Raw genomic sequence first — 16,982 nt, 5'->3', positions numbered from 1 at the left:
GCCCAACGCACCGAATTATCAATATTTGATTGTTTAAATGGGAGGGTGTCACAGATCAGCAACCCCTACAAAAAAAAAGATAGAGGTGGTGGGTGGTCATGTATGTACAGGCAGCCCGCAACCTGCTCTTCTATATGACGTTATATAGTCTATTGTAGTAACCATTTGGAGAGATTTATAAAAACACTATTTGCATTAACAATCCCTTTCTTTCCTAATTTACAGGCACATTTGGGAAGTCTATGTGGAAGCCCTCTCCTGATTCATTTCAACAGACAATGGGTTATGTGACATCCCATAATAGTGAACACTCCTCTTTGAATATACACTTGGACTGCCAAAAAGAAGAACCAACAACAGTTATTTCAGATGAAACTGGAATAGTGTCCCACAAACAAAACCTTTCTGAAAATCACAGGACTCCTACATTTTACTGCTATGACCTGGATACATAGCAACTTCACGTTAGTTGTATTTCTTACTCCAAAGACATTAACTTGCTACCTCAGCCACGAAGAAGAGGCATAGTTCTATTAAACTTAAGATTGATGCCAAGACCACAGAAACGGATTAAGGAACTGATCAGATCTGCAATAAACAAACAAAAGCTTTGCATAAAAATGTATATGCTTATTTTAGAGCTTTGTCTAAAAACAAAAATGACAGCCTTAATTTAAAAAATTGTAAATAGTGATATAATATTTTTGTATTTTTATATTATCAGATTTTTCTATGAAAAGTTAATACTAATGTATTTTAAAGACATTGCCAAGCCTTGTCTTTTGGCTCCTTGCAGGTATTGTAAATTTGCACAATATATGGAATAAAAAAGCTCTGTCATGTGTTCTTAAAGTGTTTCCATAAAAACAATCCAGTTTTGTTATGGATACTAGGTAGGTAAGTGTTACATACAAGGAAATATACTTAGATATGTTTCAGTGCAATGTTTTGGGGAGGGGGTATTCATTTAGTTATTCTTTTGAGGCTAGATACACCCTGAAATGTTCCTACTGACGTGTTCTCTACAATGACTTTACCTTCGACTGAAGTCCGATCGCTCAAGCGATTAATGCATACACACTAGTCACGTTTTAGACGATTAACGAAAGACCAACCGTCCGGGCACAGCCATATTGTCGTGAACACACGCCCTAACAGGAAACGCAGCTCGAGGAAGTAGCAGTTGCTCGTGGAACGATCTGAAATTTATACATCATCGTTGGGTGATTAGGAGGAAAATATTAAACAGTACGACCAACCAGATGAGCCGTCAGTCGACACTTTAGAATCGCTACATACATACTAACCCGACTTCCGACCCAATGGTAATATGCCTCCTAATTGGCCAAATAATTAGACAAAAAAACTCCAGTGTGTGTTCAAGTTTGAATGTGACCTCCAATCAATCACCATACAATTAAAAAAAGCATGGCTTGGGCTGACCTTTTGCCTTCACAGAGTGGAGGCAGCCATTTTATTTGCAGTGCCAATGTTCATAATAATGTATTCTATTAATTTTACTAGGAGCCAATGATGACCAAATATTCATAAAGCTTAAGCTGGCCATACAGAGGTTGAGCCACCAAGCGACCAAATCTCTTAACGATCCACTTACATACTCGTGTGGCTAAATTTTTAAAAAAACAGCCAATCATTATATATTTTTTTTAATGTTGAGACATTTTTATACTGAATACACAAGAATACCCTCATGTGGTAGGTCCTTTGTTATCTTTGGTAAAGCATGGCAAGTATTTCAACTTTTTTCATATTCATTTTTACCACTAGACAGATGGTTCAATAGAAGTCTATTAAGGTTATTTACATACTTGGGAAAAAATATGAAGGCTTTTTTTTTTGCCAATATGAGACTTTGTGCTTGGTACATGCCCATATTTCAGGGACATTTTGCAGGCTTGCCGTTTGAGATAGGAGTGAGCATGTCTATGTCACCTCAAGTTACTGCCTACTATCACTTTTTGACTAAGCCCATAACTACTACATTTTTTTCTGCATTTACTGCCAGTTGGAGCAAATCAATGTCTAGCATTTTACTATTCAATGTTTTATTGCATTGTTTTATGTAGGGGTGTGCACCGGGCACTTTTTAGTGTTTTGTGTTTTGGGTTCTGATTAGCTTGAGGTTTTGGGTTCTGATTTGTTTTGCCAAAACACCTGACGAAAGGTTTTGGTTCTGATTTCGGGTTTTGGGTTCTGATTTATTTTTTAAAAAGCATAAAAAGCACTAAAATCCTGTTTTTTGGTTGTTTTCCACTCCTACGCTATTATTAACCTCAATAACATTCAATAACAATCATTTCCACTAATTTCCAGTCTATTCTGAACACCTCACACCTCACAATATTATTTTTAGTCCAAAACGTTGCACCGAGTTAGCTTTCTGGACTGCGTAGTGGAGTGGGCCCGGTACCCAATTTGGTACCAAGGCCACAATACCTCCACCTTCAAATGGTCTCAATTCCACTGCACAGCTGCCTGCTCCTACATCCTCTGCAGCATATACAGGGTGTAGTTCGAGTGCGTCAATGCCTCTTGTTTTTGACGATGACAGGTCATTTTCATTAATTTTGGATTTGGACCCAACACTGAATGTAGTTGATACGCATCTATCTGGACTGCGTAGTGGAGTGGCCCTGGTACCCAATTTGGTACCGGGGCCACAATATATCACCCTCAACTGGTCTGAATTCCACTGCACAGATAAAAACAAAGAACATAGTATTAAAAATGGCAGTTCCCCTTTTTTGGAACTACAGAAACAAAGAACGTAGTAATAGAAATGGCAGGTCCTCTTTTTTTGGACTGCAAGAGTATATTTAGCCTACTGTTTGTGCTGTGTACGGCGCTGCGGAACTCTTGTGGCGCCTAATAAATAAAGGATAATAATAATAATAATAATATTGCTCTATAATATTTTTTATACTTTTTCAATTATTTTTTTAATATTTTTTTTATATATATATATATATATTTTTTTTTTTTTTTAAAAGATTTTTGGCTGCTTAACAAATTGCTATGGACTTATCAGAAACAAATACAGGACAAAAGCACCACTTGACTCAGCAGCACAGACACTGGCCAAAGCACCACTGGAATCAGCAGGACAGAGCACTGGAAAAAGTACTACTGCACTCAGCAGGACAAAGCACCACTTTAGTAAAGTTATCAGCAGGACAGAGCACATCAACCTCCCTCTTCACTAACCACAGGGAGAATGAAGATGGCGGCCGCGAGCAGGGCATTTATGAGATCCGAGTCTCGCGAGATCCGACGCGAGAATAGCCTCAGTTTGGCTTCATTTGGCGCCCGGAAGTTCCCGAACAGTGCTCGGATCCCGTCGGATCCGCACTGTTCGGGTGGGCTCGGATTAGCGAAATCCGAGCCCGCTCATCTCTAGTTTTATGTTTATATACTAAATATGAGCAGATGGTGCAAAAGGTATTGCAGTGCAAAAGTCATGTTTTGAATGTGTGCAGAAGCTCTGCTGCTCCCACTTAAAACAGTGCCTCCAAAACGTGCAGTCTCTATCCCCATGAAGTTAATTATAACATCTGTGCTGCTAAATGATTTCTCCTTTTAGAATTTGGATACAGAATAATACACATTGCTGCAGTAGTCTCCATCTTCACAAAACAACCCATACACATAGGAGTTGCTGCAGAAGTAAGCTTGTCACTTCACAAAAGAAGAAATCTAACTTGTGCAGCACCTCTTGAAGATTTCACATTTTGTCCCTGCAGTAAAGTGATTTAAGTTTACTGCTGCTGAATAAGCAGTATGGCAGCTCCCACTTATTTCAGTAAATGTAATTATGTTGCATAATACAGGTGATCGTGAGAAATAGCTTATGTTAGTAGAAAAATAAAGTGATATTACATTAGAGTAGAGAAGAATTAAAAGAATCATCACATTTTTGAGTTTCAACTGTGTATAGTCATAACTTACAGGAACCAATCATTGAGAAGCAAGGTAAGGCAGAGGAAAGCAGGAAGGAATCTTCTAGAAACTCTGCAGCACTAACCACAAATTAATGATCTCATTTAGGATCTAAATGAAAAAGAATGAACATTATTCATTAAAGTACACAACTACAAAAATCTAATTTACAGACTTACAGAAACCATTTACATTTGGAATGTTTTAAAAAATGTAAACCTTTTTCTCCTCGTGTTGTTACAAGGAGAATGAGGCAGTTCACATTTTCCATACTTGTTCTTAAATTCATAGGTGCTTCTAAAAGTTTTTTTTTTATTATTATTTAAGTGAATTGACAGGTTAGAAATGACAAACATTTACCTGAATACGCCCGAACTTCCCCCAGGCTTTCCCAGAGGATATTGGAAAGAGTAATCAAAATGAGAGATTTGACTTGTTTTAACTGCACATTTGCAAAAGTATTTAGAGTTAGATAATTACAGATATTCAGAGATCCTGAAACATGACAACTTGTTGCTCATCTCTGGCTAGAGTTATAATTAAGTGGTAATAAATATTCAATCAAATGTTACATTCCACATGATTTTTCATGGTGTGTAATTTATCAACACAGTACATAATGGAACAATGAACTGCTTTACAGAATTCATCATAAAAGGAAGTACAGATTAACTTACTAAACAGTACTAATGAAACCAGTGTCAACTCTATGAGCAGCAGAGCTATTTTCCAATCACAGTGAAAATGCTGATAATTTATGGGCTATTATTGGTCAATAGACATACATAACAAGTATTGTTTTTGGATAATAGTCATAGATTGTTTCAACACCATAGAGGAAAAAAGCACAAGAGAGTTGCTTTTTTAACATCAAGATAATTCATCAAGAAATTGAAGAGAAAGAATACTTTAGCATTTGAAAGAAGCACCAATTTGTATTAAATGTACATTTTTAACTTGAGGGTAGGTGTTTGTGGGGGTGGGAGAATGGAGTTGTCTTGTTATAATGAAAAGACTAGGTTAAATAGCCAGTGTACAATTGATATTCAAAAAATGGAAACGTATGTAGTGTATGGAATGTATAATGGAACGAGTGAGATTCTGTTAGTGTCTTGGAACATCTTATAGCCCTTCTGAACAAAAGTCATGGTTCTTTGGGTTGGACTTACAGCTCTCCATGAGAAAAGTTTTGGTATCACAAACCATTGAGGTTTTTTTTTTATGGGTGCCAGGGGTGCCATTGTAATTGAATACATTTGTGGACTCACTCATTTTTCAAATCTAAATAGTTATTGGTGTGAAAATCATGTTGAGGAGACTGGTGGAGATCTCTTACTGCAGCTCTGATTTGTGCTTATGGGGCCTGAGTCAATTAAGGAGAATAATGCATAAAAAAGGAGTAACTTTGCACCTGGGCAAAACCATGTTGCATTGGAGGGGGAGGTAAATTTAAAATGTGGGGACATATTTATAGTTGGTGCAGGGCATGTCCTAGACCAACTATTAAATTTCAGTGTAAAAATAAAGATATCAAGTATTTGTGTGCTACATGAAAAATCTGCCAATATTTTTCTGATGTGTAAATAATAAACTAATTTGCACCCCTGGCATTGTAACATGGTTTGTCCCGGAGAACATTTACTCCTTTTTTTTGCCTTACTTTCCTTAATGACTCAGGCCCATGGTGTGAGCTGTTGCCTGCATTATACTGGAAGTTTTTTCTAAAGTAATCCCATAATATGAGTTTCCATATCTGGTATAAAACATGGAGATTTAACCTAACTTTGTCTTGAAATGGCAAGAAAATGTGCCACATAATATATATTACTGCAGTTATGTGCATCATTTTGTATTGTGTGGTGGTGCTGGTGGTTTGTGGCAACAAAGGTTTCCAGTCAAGGTAGGTACTGACACTTTTATATGAGAGCAGAATGGCCAAAGAGGCAGATTCTGTTTAGTACTCAATGCAATTTCTGAGAGCAAGTGTATGTAAGGAGAAGGGCAGTACTTACATAAAAGTGTCAGTACATAAGTGCCTCGTACTAGCAAGGCTGCCAAGACCAATTTGGGAGCATAGATGACAAGGATATATCCGCAAGGGGAGAAGAGAAGAAACACAGGAAGAGAAAGAGCAAGAGACATTGGGAAACAAAATTAGGAAAGGACAAATTTGTTGGTGAACTGTGGTGTCCTATATATTATTGCAGCTTTCACAGCATGCTGCTGGTTTCTTGTCTGGATACAAAATACTGATCACACAGTGTATTATATATACATTATAATATAATATGCATTTATTACACACAGTCTCTATAAGCTCACAAGAAAAATCTGTGGTTGGTGGATGACAGGCAGGGGAGGGATGACAATTTTGGTCTGGAAAGCAAACACAAGAAAAGTCCCAGGCTCTTTTACCAGTGTGCCAGCAACATCATCCACCACAGAACCTCATCACACTGTCATGCTAACCATAGCAACCTCATGCTGCCACCCCCAACCACACCATTGTGCTACTCCCAGTCACACTGTGACAGTCTGTACTTACCTGTGTCAGGCTGTGTGTTTCTTGTGACCCTCAGTGTTGAAGCTTCCTGCAGACTGCGCAGTACTGGATATAGTCATCTTGTGAGAACAAAGCTCAATGGCCTGCTCTGTCTGTCGCTGTTTCCTGGAGAAAAAGGAATACTCAGCATTGTCATTGGGAGCAACCCCTATGGCTTGGCAGCAAAAGGCATCATTAAAACTACCCAAACCCTTCCGCCGTTATTTGAAAAACATAACAAAATAAAATGGTAAGAAAAGAAATAAAAAATATACTTGTGACAGGCTCCAGTGCATGTCCGGGCCCTTCTCTTTCGTACCTCCTCTCTTTGTGTCCCTGACTAGCAAAAATCAGGATTAAGGCATTGTACCATCTGTGCCATGCTGTGCATGGAAGAAGCTGGCAATGTTCCTGTCTACAAGACAGAGCTCATAGGACAGATTGCACCAAGCCGTTTCTGCATGATGGAAATTTGGATGTCTAAAGCTAGTGCATGACATATTACTATGCACCCTAGTGGAAATGTTGGTTCTAAGCGTAAACACATGCATTATTTTATCAAGCTAAAATATACATTATTTACGTTACTATATAAAAATTACATTTTATAAATAATTGCACTATAGCATAGTTTAAATGTTTTCATACTTTCACACATTTTATATATGATGTTGCATAATGGAAAAGCACTACTTCTCACATTAACCCAAGTACTGACAGACAGATCACAACAATCATTTTGAGAAAACACTTAGCTTCTGGATTCTTGATTGAGTATATTTAAAACAAAGTGTTATTAACTATTATTGTCAGCAATAATTCACTCAAATAAAATAAATGAAAATAATAATAAAAGAGAGTCAGATGACTAATTTGTTTTTGCTTAAGGTGTAATGAATAATGTTTTTTAATGAAAGCTTCAGCTAAGTGTTTTTTGTTGACTTTCAGAAAAGGTAATGAAGATAAGATTGTAGAAATGGAAGGGATTACAAACAAAACTGTTTTTCTTACGTATTATTTAGCTTACATAAATATTTATATAGGAAAAATGTAATTAAAATGCATTAAGATAAAATAAAGTATAACATATGTATTATTAGGCAATATTTATAAAGTGCCAACATGTTCCACACTGCTGTACAATAAGTGAAAGTGCAATTTAATCACAATAAAAAATAGCTTAAAACATTGAAATAGGAGGTGTGAAAACCACATATAGCCCCTTCAGTGAACCCACACATTATCACAGAACTGCTAACCCATACAATATAACAGCACAATGTCCTGCCCAACATTATACACTATATGGGCAAAAGAATTCAGACGCTTGACCATTACCCCAACTGCGACTGTTATGACATTGTATTCAAATACATATACTTTAATATGGAGTTGGTCCTCCTTTTGCAGCGATAACAGCTTCCACTCTCCTTGGAAGGCTTTCCACAAGATGTTGGAGTGTTTCTGTGGGAATTTGTGCCCATTCATTCTGTAGAGCATTTATGAGGTCAGGCACTGATGTTGGACGAGAAAGCCTGGCTCACAGTCTCTGTTCCACTTCATCCCCAAGTTGTTCAATGGGGTTGAGGTCAGAGCTCTGTGTTAAATTTCACAAACTGTCTTATTGCAAAGGTGGCATCCTATCACAGTACCAGGCTTAAAGTCACTGAGCTCTTCAGAACAACCCATTTTGTATTGCAAATGTTTGCAAATGGAGACTGCATGGCCAGGTGCTTGATTTTATACACTGCTGGCAACGGGTCTGACTGAAACACCTCAATTCAATAATTAACAGGTGGGACCAAATACTTTTGTCCATAAAGTGTATATTGGTGCAGTGAACCTGTGCAGAGCCCATTCCTTTTACCAGTATACAAGACAGACCCAATACTCTGCTGGCTAGTGTACAAAACAGACATTATAATTCTTTAGTGAGTATTGTATAATATATAGCTCAGTTCCTGGTGTTTAAATATACATTAGAGAGTCCATTCCCAGATGCTTAAGTATGTAGTGGACTTATCTTAAGCAAAGATGGCATTGGGTTAGCGCTTGCTTAGGATTGGAGCAAGTAGTTTGGATGCTGCAATAGACTCTAAGGGGTTGTCTTACTTCCCCTTTTTTTTAAATATTAAAAAGGATATATGGGTAATAAATGAAATGGGTAGGAGTGGGTTACTTTCTGTCTATATTATGTATCTTAAAATGCAAAATGGATCTGTAATTTGGGAAAAAAAAGTTGAATAGCAATAATACAATGCAGTCTGAAGTGTGAATTCAAATAGGCCACAATAACCCAAGTAGGCAACTTGGTTACTGGATTGTTTATGTAAAACGAGATAATTTACTGTGGCCTATTTGAATTCCCTGATCTATTATCGACAGAACATGTAATCAAAACAACTGCTGGGGTATGGTGGAGAAGTGCACACGCAGTTAAGTCACTTCCATGCATGTGTCATAGAGTGCCCATGGAGCTTCACGGTGCATATGCAAATTCAGGGCATAGGTGTGGTATAGCTCCCAGCACCGTCCCTGGGTGTAGTGAGATTTACTCACTGCTCCGGAGAACCGTTGCTCTTTTAAGTAGGTGCAGATGGTGGAACTTGCAACATGGGCTACCATGGTATAACCCTTGGCATATCAACCCTAATTTTGCTGTATGGTGAGTCAAGTGCTAGAGTGATCAATGGTGAGGCAAGCATAGTGGATATTTATTTTCAATATATTTTTATTACAATTAATTAAGAAATAATTGTATTAATAATTTAAGGCAAACATGTACATTTGTGGGCTTCTAATTGTCACAGGTTCTTCTTCCTCAAGAATGAGTAAGTTTTTAGGAAGAGAACAGTTCAAGTTATGGATAAAATATTTCTCATGAATACTGCATAATTTAAAGGTAATGTACATGTGCATTAGACAGCCTATAGAAATGATTGGCTCAAATAACTTATCATCATCACCATCACAATCCTCTTACTATTTATTCTTCCAGAAGGATACCATTGAGGAAGTTAATTTATTTATTTACCAATAGTAAGTATCATGTACCAACTGCTATAATAGACATTTTGTCATTTTCCCATATAGTTCCTTTTACTTCTAACTGATGTACCTTTCCCTGAGATAGTAATGGGAAAAATTGATTTGAGGAACTACCTGACCATGGATCTGGGGTTGTTTACTCTTCATCTACTTGGTATTGTGGACATACTGAAGTGAAATAGAAACCCAGGAATTAGGACTGGTGGATACATTTAAGTCTCTTTGTTTTTATATAGTTTGTAACTAAGTTGCTGCAGCACTAGTTTCAGTTGCATAAAGTTGCCTGTCTTCTTGGAGCCAACATCATCTTCTTATTTATTCATCCAGAAGGATAGCATTGAATTGGGCACCCAGTCAGTACTTAGTAACACCTACATTGGCAGAAATCACAGATTCCAAATGTTCCTGTAGCCAGCTAAGAGTCTTTCTATGCTTGATTTAGGATTTTTCCTGATTTGAAATATATTCAATTTGGGGGACTGTGAAGGCCATTACAAAACTGTATTTTTATATTCCTGAAAGCACTTCATGGTTAGTGTTGTGGTATGTTTTGGATCATTGCCTTACTGAAATATCCATCTTCTTTTCAGTTTCAATTTCTTCACTGACTCTGACCCATTTTTGGGTATTTGGATATTTAGTGGAATTAATTTTTCCTTCCCTTTGAACACCTTGCTGTGCCATTGGCTGCCACACAATCCCAAAGCATAATAGATCCATCTCCATGCTTAGCATGGCGTCCTCTTCTTCAAATGATTCACCTGTTTTTCTGCAAATGTAATATTTGAGTTTGTGGCGAAAAAATATGTTTTTTGTTTTATTAGTCCACAGTACTTTTTCAAAAGTTTCTGACAAATCTAATTATTGCACTGCATAGTTCACATGTTGACTTTTGTTATGACATTATAGGAAAAGTTGCCTTCATAATTCATTCATGTAGAACATTTTAGTTTAAGTAGTTTTATATTGCGGACCTGTGGACCACTATTCCGGTGTCAACTAAACCTTTCTGCAGATCATTCTAACATAGGCCAAGTGCATTGGGCATATATGGGTGTATTCAATGAATTGCATTAAGTTGCACAGTTGAACACCTTTTACACTTTTTACAGCTGTGTTATTTGCACCAGTCTATTTGGTTAGAGCTATGTTTGTGTGTACATTTTTGGTCCAGAAATTATGCTCCAGTTGAGTTCAAATTTGTATTCATTTTTGGAATAGTCTCCATTTGGCTTCTAATTAACTGTTACCTCCTCCTGGCTGGCTGGTAAGGCTACAGTCCATATGCACTGATGAACAGATGTACTCATGTCTAACGCAGAATACTGTCCATGCTTCACTACTGTCCAGGAGTAAATACAGGATTCATAGGAGGACTCCAAATGTTAGATTTCAGAACAAATCAAAACAAATCACAAACCTGCTACACACTGACATGTCCCCCGCTGCCCACCAGCTTTTCTCACACATGCCCACTGCCCACCACCCCCTGTCACACATTCCACCTCCATTTTACCAGCTTTTCTCACATGCTTCCCTGCCCACTACCATTTTTTTCATATGCACCCCTGCCCTAGCCACCCTAGCCAGAATTTTTCATACATGTCCCCCTACCCACCAGCTTTTGTCGCACTTGCTTCCCTCCCCAGTAACTTTTCTCTTAAATGACCACCCTGCCCACCAGCTTTTCACAAATAAGCTCTCTTGCCAAACAGCTTTTTTCTCACATGCCCTCTTGCCCACAAGATTTTAATAAATAAACAGCTTAATGTTGCATGTATATCATTTAGGTTACATTTGTTTATGTGTTAGTGTATTTTGCAGATGTAAAATTAATTATACTAATAGATGACAACAGGTAAGAGCCAAATAGTGTGCAAATAATAACAAAATAAATGGTTGCTCAAACCTGAAGTTCCTTTAAATTAATAGTGTGTAACCAATGGAGATTTCTGAACATAACCCACCCCTCCTCTCCCCTCCCCCCAATTTTCTCCAGCTTCCTCTCCTCCAATTTTCTCCAGCCACCTCTCCAATCTTTTTCTCTAGCTCCTCCTGCCATTTTCTGTAGCCCCTTCTCAGCCTGTTTTCTCCTGTCACCTCTTCCTTCATTTTCTCCAGCCCCTTCTCTCACCCATTTTCTCCAGCCACCTCTCTCCGTGTTTTCTCCAGCCCTCCATTTTCCTCTTCACATTTTCTGTAGACCACTCTCCCAATTTTTTCCAGCCCACTATCTCCACATTTTGTGTAGCCCCCTCTCCCCATTTTCTCCAGCCCCCTCTCTCCACATTTTCTGTTACCCACTCTCCCCCCATTTTCTCCAGCCCCCTCTCTCCACATTTTCTGTTACCCACTCTCCCCCCATTTTCTCCAGCTCCCTCTCTCTACATTTTTTGTGCGTAACCACACCCACCCAAATAAATTGTACACCACGACCCATGGCTCTTTCAAATTGCTGCTCACAAGAAAAAGATTCCATTCACATATTTCAAAACATATCTTTTTCAATAGAAGAAATATTGACACTAGATAGACAATTAGACCTATTTGCGCAACTAGAAAGACTCTGTAATTTAGCACTTTTATAAATGACTTTTAATGTGTCCAATGCATGCTTTATACAATATATTTCATTTTGGAACAGTTAATGTATTTGAAATGTGGTAAATTTATAGCTGTCACTGTTCTTTTGAGTGGTAAATGAGAAGCAGCTGTTGGAAGAACTATCTGTAGACATATTTTCTGAAGGATAGAATGGGAGCAAAAGGTTTTTCCTGTTTAACTAAGTATAAGTCTTCTGTTTGTAGTCAGAATCCTTGTGCCCAGAATGCAGTTCATTTTTCTCTTTAATTTAGGCGCCAGTGTTTTAGACAGGAAGCTGATCCTACCTTAGACCACCAGTAAGTTAGGTCAAAGAATGGGTTTTCTGCACAAACATACTGTTGACATTTTTTAGTTTTGTTAAACTGTATTAATCGCATGCTTTTAGTATTGGTTTCATATGCTTTGAAACATACCTAATTGAAAACATCAAAATGAAATAAAAAATCAGAACATCAAACAATATATATAAACATACAACTATAAATAGGAAAATAATAAAGTTTATACTTATGAAACAAATCAAGTGAATAGAAATATTAAAAGTACCATGTTCTGTTGCTCACTGACAAATCACACAAAAACATAAATATGTGAGAAGATAAAGGAAATTGCATGGAAATAAAGATACTTTTAGCATACCATTGTTCTTTAAAACGTTAGTACATTTCTGTTGACCATGACCTAATCTACTTCTGACTTAGTTTATTGCATGTGCATAACATCTGGAAACCAAAATCTGGCAATAATTATCAGCTATAAAGATAGTAGTCCATGTAGGTTTACATTTAAATTATTTTTTCTATCAATGTCCTTACAGAGACCGTCTATATAAGTTTGTATTGGCAGCTGCTAAAATAAGTGAGCAATTGCATGACCAGAATTGGACTTCTTATAGGTATATGCTCATAGTCGGATTAAGGGGGGGGGCACAGGGGGCAAGTGCCCCGGGCCCCCTCTCTCTGAGGGCCCCCCGCCGCGCGCATAACCTCTTCTGATTTTCTTTTTTTTTTCTTAATGGCGGCGGGGAGCCCTCTGAGAGAGGCGGGGTTGCGGTCGGGTTCGGAGCTCCCTGCATTGGTGGGGGGAGCAGGATAGTGAAAAAATAAATAAATATAGATACTACTCACCTCATCGCAGCGCCGGCGTCCCTTCTCTCTGCACTGTTAACACTGAATGACAGGCATGACGTCATCAAGTCACGCCTGTCATTCAGTGAGGAGCAGCGCGGAGAGGACCAGGAAAGAAACAGGAAGACAGAAAAGAAGAGAAGAAAGAAGCTACAAGAAAGGTAGGTAAAAAAAAAAAAGGGAATAACGAACAAAGGCACACTATGTAGGAAAAAAAGGAGAAGAAAGGAACACTATGTAGGAAAAAAAGGAGAAGAAAGGAACACTATGTAGGAAAAAAGGAGAAGAAAGGAACCCTATGTAGGAAAAAAGGAGAAGAAAGGGACACTATGTAGGAAAAAAGGAGAAGAAAGGGACACTATGGAGGAAAAAGGGGGAGAAGAAAGTCACAGTATGGAGGAAAAAGGGGGAGAAGAAAGGCACAGTATGGAGGAAAAAAGGAGAAGAAAGGGACACTATGTAGGAAAAAAGGAGAAGAAAGGAACACTATGTAGGAAAAAAGGAGAAGAAAGGGACACTATGGAGGAAAAAGGGGGAGAAGAAAGGCACAGTATGGAGGAAAAGGGGGGAGAAGAAAGGGACACTATGTAGGAAAAAAGGAGAAGAAAGGGACACTATGTAGGAAAAAAGGAGAAGAAAGGGACACTATGGAGGAAAAAGGGGGAGAAGAAAGGAACACTATGTAGGAAAAAAGGAGAAGAAAGGGACACTATGGAGGAAAAAGGGGGAGAAGAAAGTCACAGTATGGAGGAAAAAGGGGGAGAAGAAAGGGACACTATGTAGGAAAAAAGGAGAAGAAAGGGACACTATGTAGGAAAAAAGAAGAAGAAAGGGACACTATGTAGGAAAAAAGGAGAAGAAAGGAACACTATGTAGGAAAAAAGGAGAAGAAAGGAACCCTATGTAGGAAAAAAGGAGAAGAAAGGGACACTATGTAGGAAAAAAGGAGAAGAAAGGGACACTATGGAGGAAAAAGGGGGAGAAGAAAGTCACAGTATGGAGGAAAAAGGGGGAGAAGAAAGGGACACTATGTAGGAAAAAAGGAGAAGAAAGGGACACTATGTAGGAAAAAAGGAGAAGAAAGGGACACTATGGAGGAAAAAGGGGGAGAAGAAAGGCACAGTATGGAGGAAAAGGGGGGAGAAGAAAGGGACACTATGTAGGAAAAAAGGAGAAGAAAGGGACACTATGTAGGAAAAAAGAAGAAGAAAGGGACACTATGTAGGAAAAAAGGAGAAGAAAGGGACACTATGTAGGAAAAAAGGAGAAGAAAGGGACACTATGTAGGAAAAAAGGAGAAGAGAGGGACACTATGTAGGAAAAAAGGAGAAGAAAGGCACACTATGTAGGAAAAAAGGAGAAGAAAGGGACACTATGTAGGAAAAAAGGAGAAGAAAGGAACACTATGTAGGAAAAAAGGAGAAGAAAGGAACCCTATGTAGGAAAAAAGGAGAAGAAAGGGACACTATGTAGGAAAAAAGGAGAAGAAAGGGACACTATGGAGGAAAAAGGGGGAGAAGAAAGGAACACTATGTAGGAAAAAAGGAGAAGAAAGGGACACTATGGAGGAAAAAGGGGGAGAAGAAAGGAACACTATGTAGGAAAAAAGGAGAAGAAAGGGACACTATGGAGGAAAAAGGGGGAGAAGAAAGTCACAGTATGGAGGAAAAAGGGGGAGAAGAAAGGGACACTATGTAGGAAAAAAGGAGAAGAAAGGGACACTATGTAGGAAAAAAGAAGAAGAAAGGGACACTATGTAGGAAAAAAGGAGAAGAAAGGAACACTATGTAGGAAAAAAGGAGAAGAAAGGAACCCTATGTAGGAAAAAAGGAGAAGAAAGGGACACTATGTAGGAAAAAAGGAGAAGAAAGGGACACTATGTAGGAAAAAAGGAGAAGAAAGGGACACTATGGAGGAAAAAGGGGTAGAAGAAAGGAACACTATGTAGGAAAAAAGGAGAAGAAAGGGACACTATGTAGGAAAAAAGGAGAAGAAAGGGACACTATGGAGGAAAAAGGGGGAAAAGAAAGGCACAGTATGGAGGAAAAAGGGGGAGAAGAAAGGCACAGTATGGAGGAAAAAGGGGGAGAAGAAAGGGACACTATGTAGGACAAAGGGGGAGAAGAAAGGCACAGTATGGAGGAAAAATGGGGAGAAGAAAGGGACACTATGTAGGAAAAAAGGAGAAGAAAGGGACGCTATGTAGGAAAAAAGGAGAAGAAAGGGACACTATGTAGGAAAAAAGGAGAAGAAAGGGACACTATGTAGGAAAAAAGGAGAAGAAAGGAACACTATGTAGGAAAAAAGGAGAAGAAAGGAACCCTATGTAGGAAAAAAGGAGAAGAAAGGGACACTATGTAGGAAAAAAGGAGAAGAAAGGGACACTATGGAGGAAAAAGGGGGAGAAGAAAGTCACAGTATGGAGGAAAAAGGGGGAGAAGAAAGGGACACTATGTAGGAAAAAAGGAGAAGAAAGGGACACTATGTAGGAAAAAAAGGAGAAAAAAGGAACACTATGTAGGAAAAAAGGAGAAGAAAGGAACCCTATGTAGGAAAAAAGGAGAAGAAAGGGACACTATGGAGGAAAAAGGGGGAGAAGAAAGGAACACTATGTAGGAAAAAAGGAGAAGAAAGGGACACTATGTAGGAAAAAAGGAGAAGAAAGGGACACTATGGAGGAAAAAGGGGGAGAAGAAAGGCACAGTATGGAAGAAAAAGGGGGAGAAGAAAGGCACAGTATGGAGGAAAAAAGGAGAAGAAAGGAACACTATGTAGGAAAAAAGGAGAAGAAAGGGACACTATGTAGGAAAAAAGGAGAAGAAAGGGACACTATGTAGGAAAAAAGGAGAAGAAAGGGACACTATGGAGGAAAAAGGGGGAGAAGAAAGGCACAGTATGGAGGAAAAGGGGGGAGAAGAAAGGGACACTATGTAGGAAAAAAGGAGAAGAAAGGGACACTATGTAGGAAAAAAGAAGAAGAAAGGGACACTATGTAGGAAAAAAGGAGAAGAAAGGGACACTATGTAGGAAAAAAGGAGAAGAAAGGGACACTATGTAGGAAAAAAGGAGAAGAGAGGGACACTATGTAGGAAAAAAGGAGAAGAAAGGGACACTATGTAGGAAAAAAGAAGAAGAAAGGGACACTATGTAGGAAAAAAGGAGAAGAAAGGAACACTATGTAGGAAAAAAGGAGAAGAAAGGAACACTATGTAGGAAAAAAGGAGAAGAAAGGAACCCTATGTAGGAAAAAAGGAGAAGAAAGGGACACTATGTAGGAAAAAAGGAGAAGAAAGGGACACTATGGAGGAAAAAGGGGTAGAAGAAAGGAACACTATGTAGGAAAAAAGGAGAAGAAAGGGACACTATGTAGGAAAAAAGGAGAAGAAAGGGACACTATGGAGGAAAAAGGGGGAAAAGAAAGGCACAGTATGGAGGAAAAAGGGGGAGAAGAAAGGCACAGTATGGAGGAAAAAGGGGGAGAAGAAAGGGACACTATGTAGGAAAAAAGGAGAAGAAATGGACACTATGTAGGACAAAGGGGGAGAAGAAAGGCACAGTATGGAGGAAAAATGGGGAGAAGAAAGGGACACTATGTAGGAAAAAAGGAGAAGAAAGGGACGCTATGTAGGAAAAAAGGAGAAGAAAGGGACACTATGTAGAAAAAAAGGAGAAGAAAGGCACAGTATGGAGGAAAAAGGGGGAGA

The 16,982-nt window shown here is 38.5% G+C and overlaps 1 protein-coding gene across 1 annotated transcript in view; it reads left to right on the top strand.

The window, feature by feature from the left end:
- The window catches only part of LRIG3 (leucine rich repeats and immunoglobulin like domains 3), a 28,736-nt gene extending 27,884 nt beyond the window's left edge, over positions 1-852 (top strand). The window contains exon 19 of the mRNA XM_075209098.1: positions 226-852. Coding sequence (XP_075065199.1) covers positions 226-455 — 230 coding nt within the window. The 3' untranslated portion in view covers positions 456-852. The remainder of the gene's footprint in view (positions 1-225) is intronic.
- The last annotated feature ends 16,130 nt before the right edge of the window (positions 853-16,982 follow it).

This window comes from Mixophyes fleayi, chromosome 4 (assembly GCF_038048845.1).
Source record: "Mixophyes fleayi isolate aMixFle1 chromosome 4, aMixFle1.hap1, whole genome shotgun sequence".
NCBI classification, from domain to species: domain Eukaryota; kingdom Metazoa; phylum Chordata; class Amphibia; order Anura; family Limnodynastidae; genus Mixophyes; species Mixophyes fleayi.
This window is presented reverse-complemented; position numbering and strand designations above follow the sequence as displayed.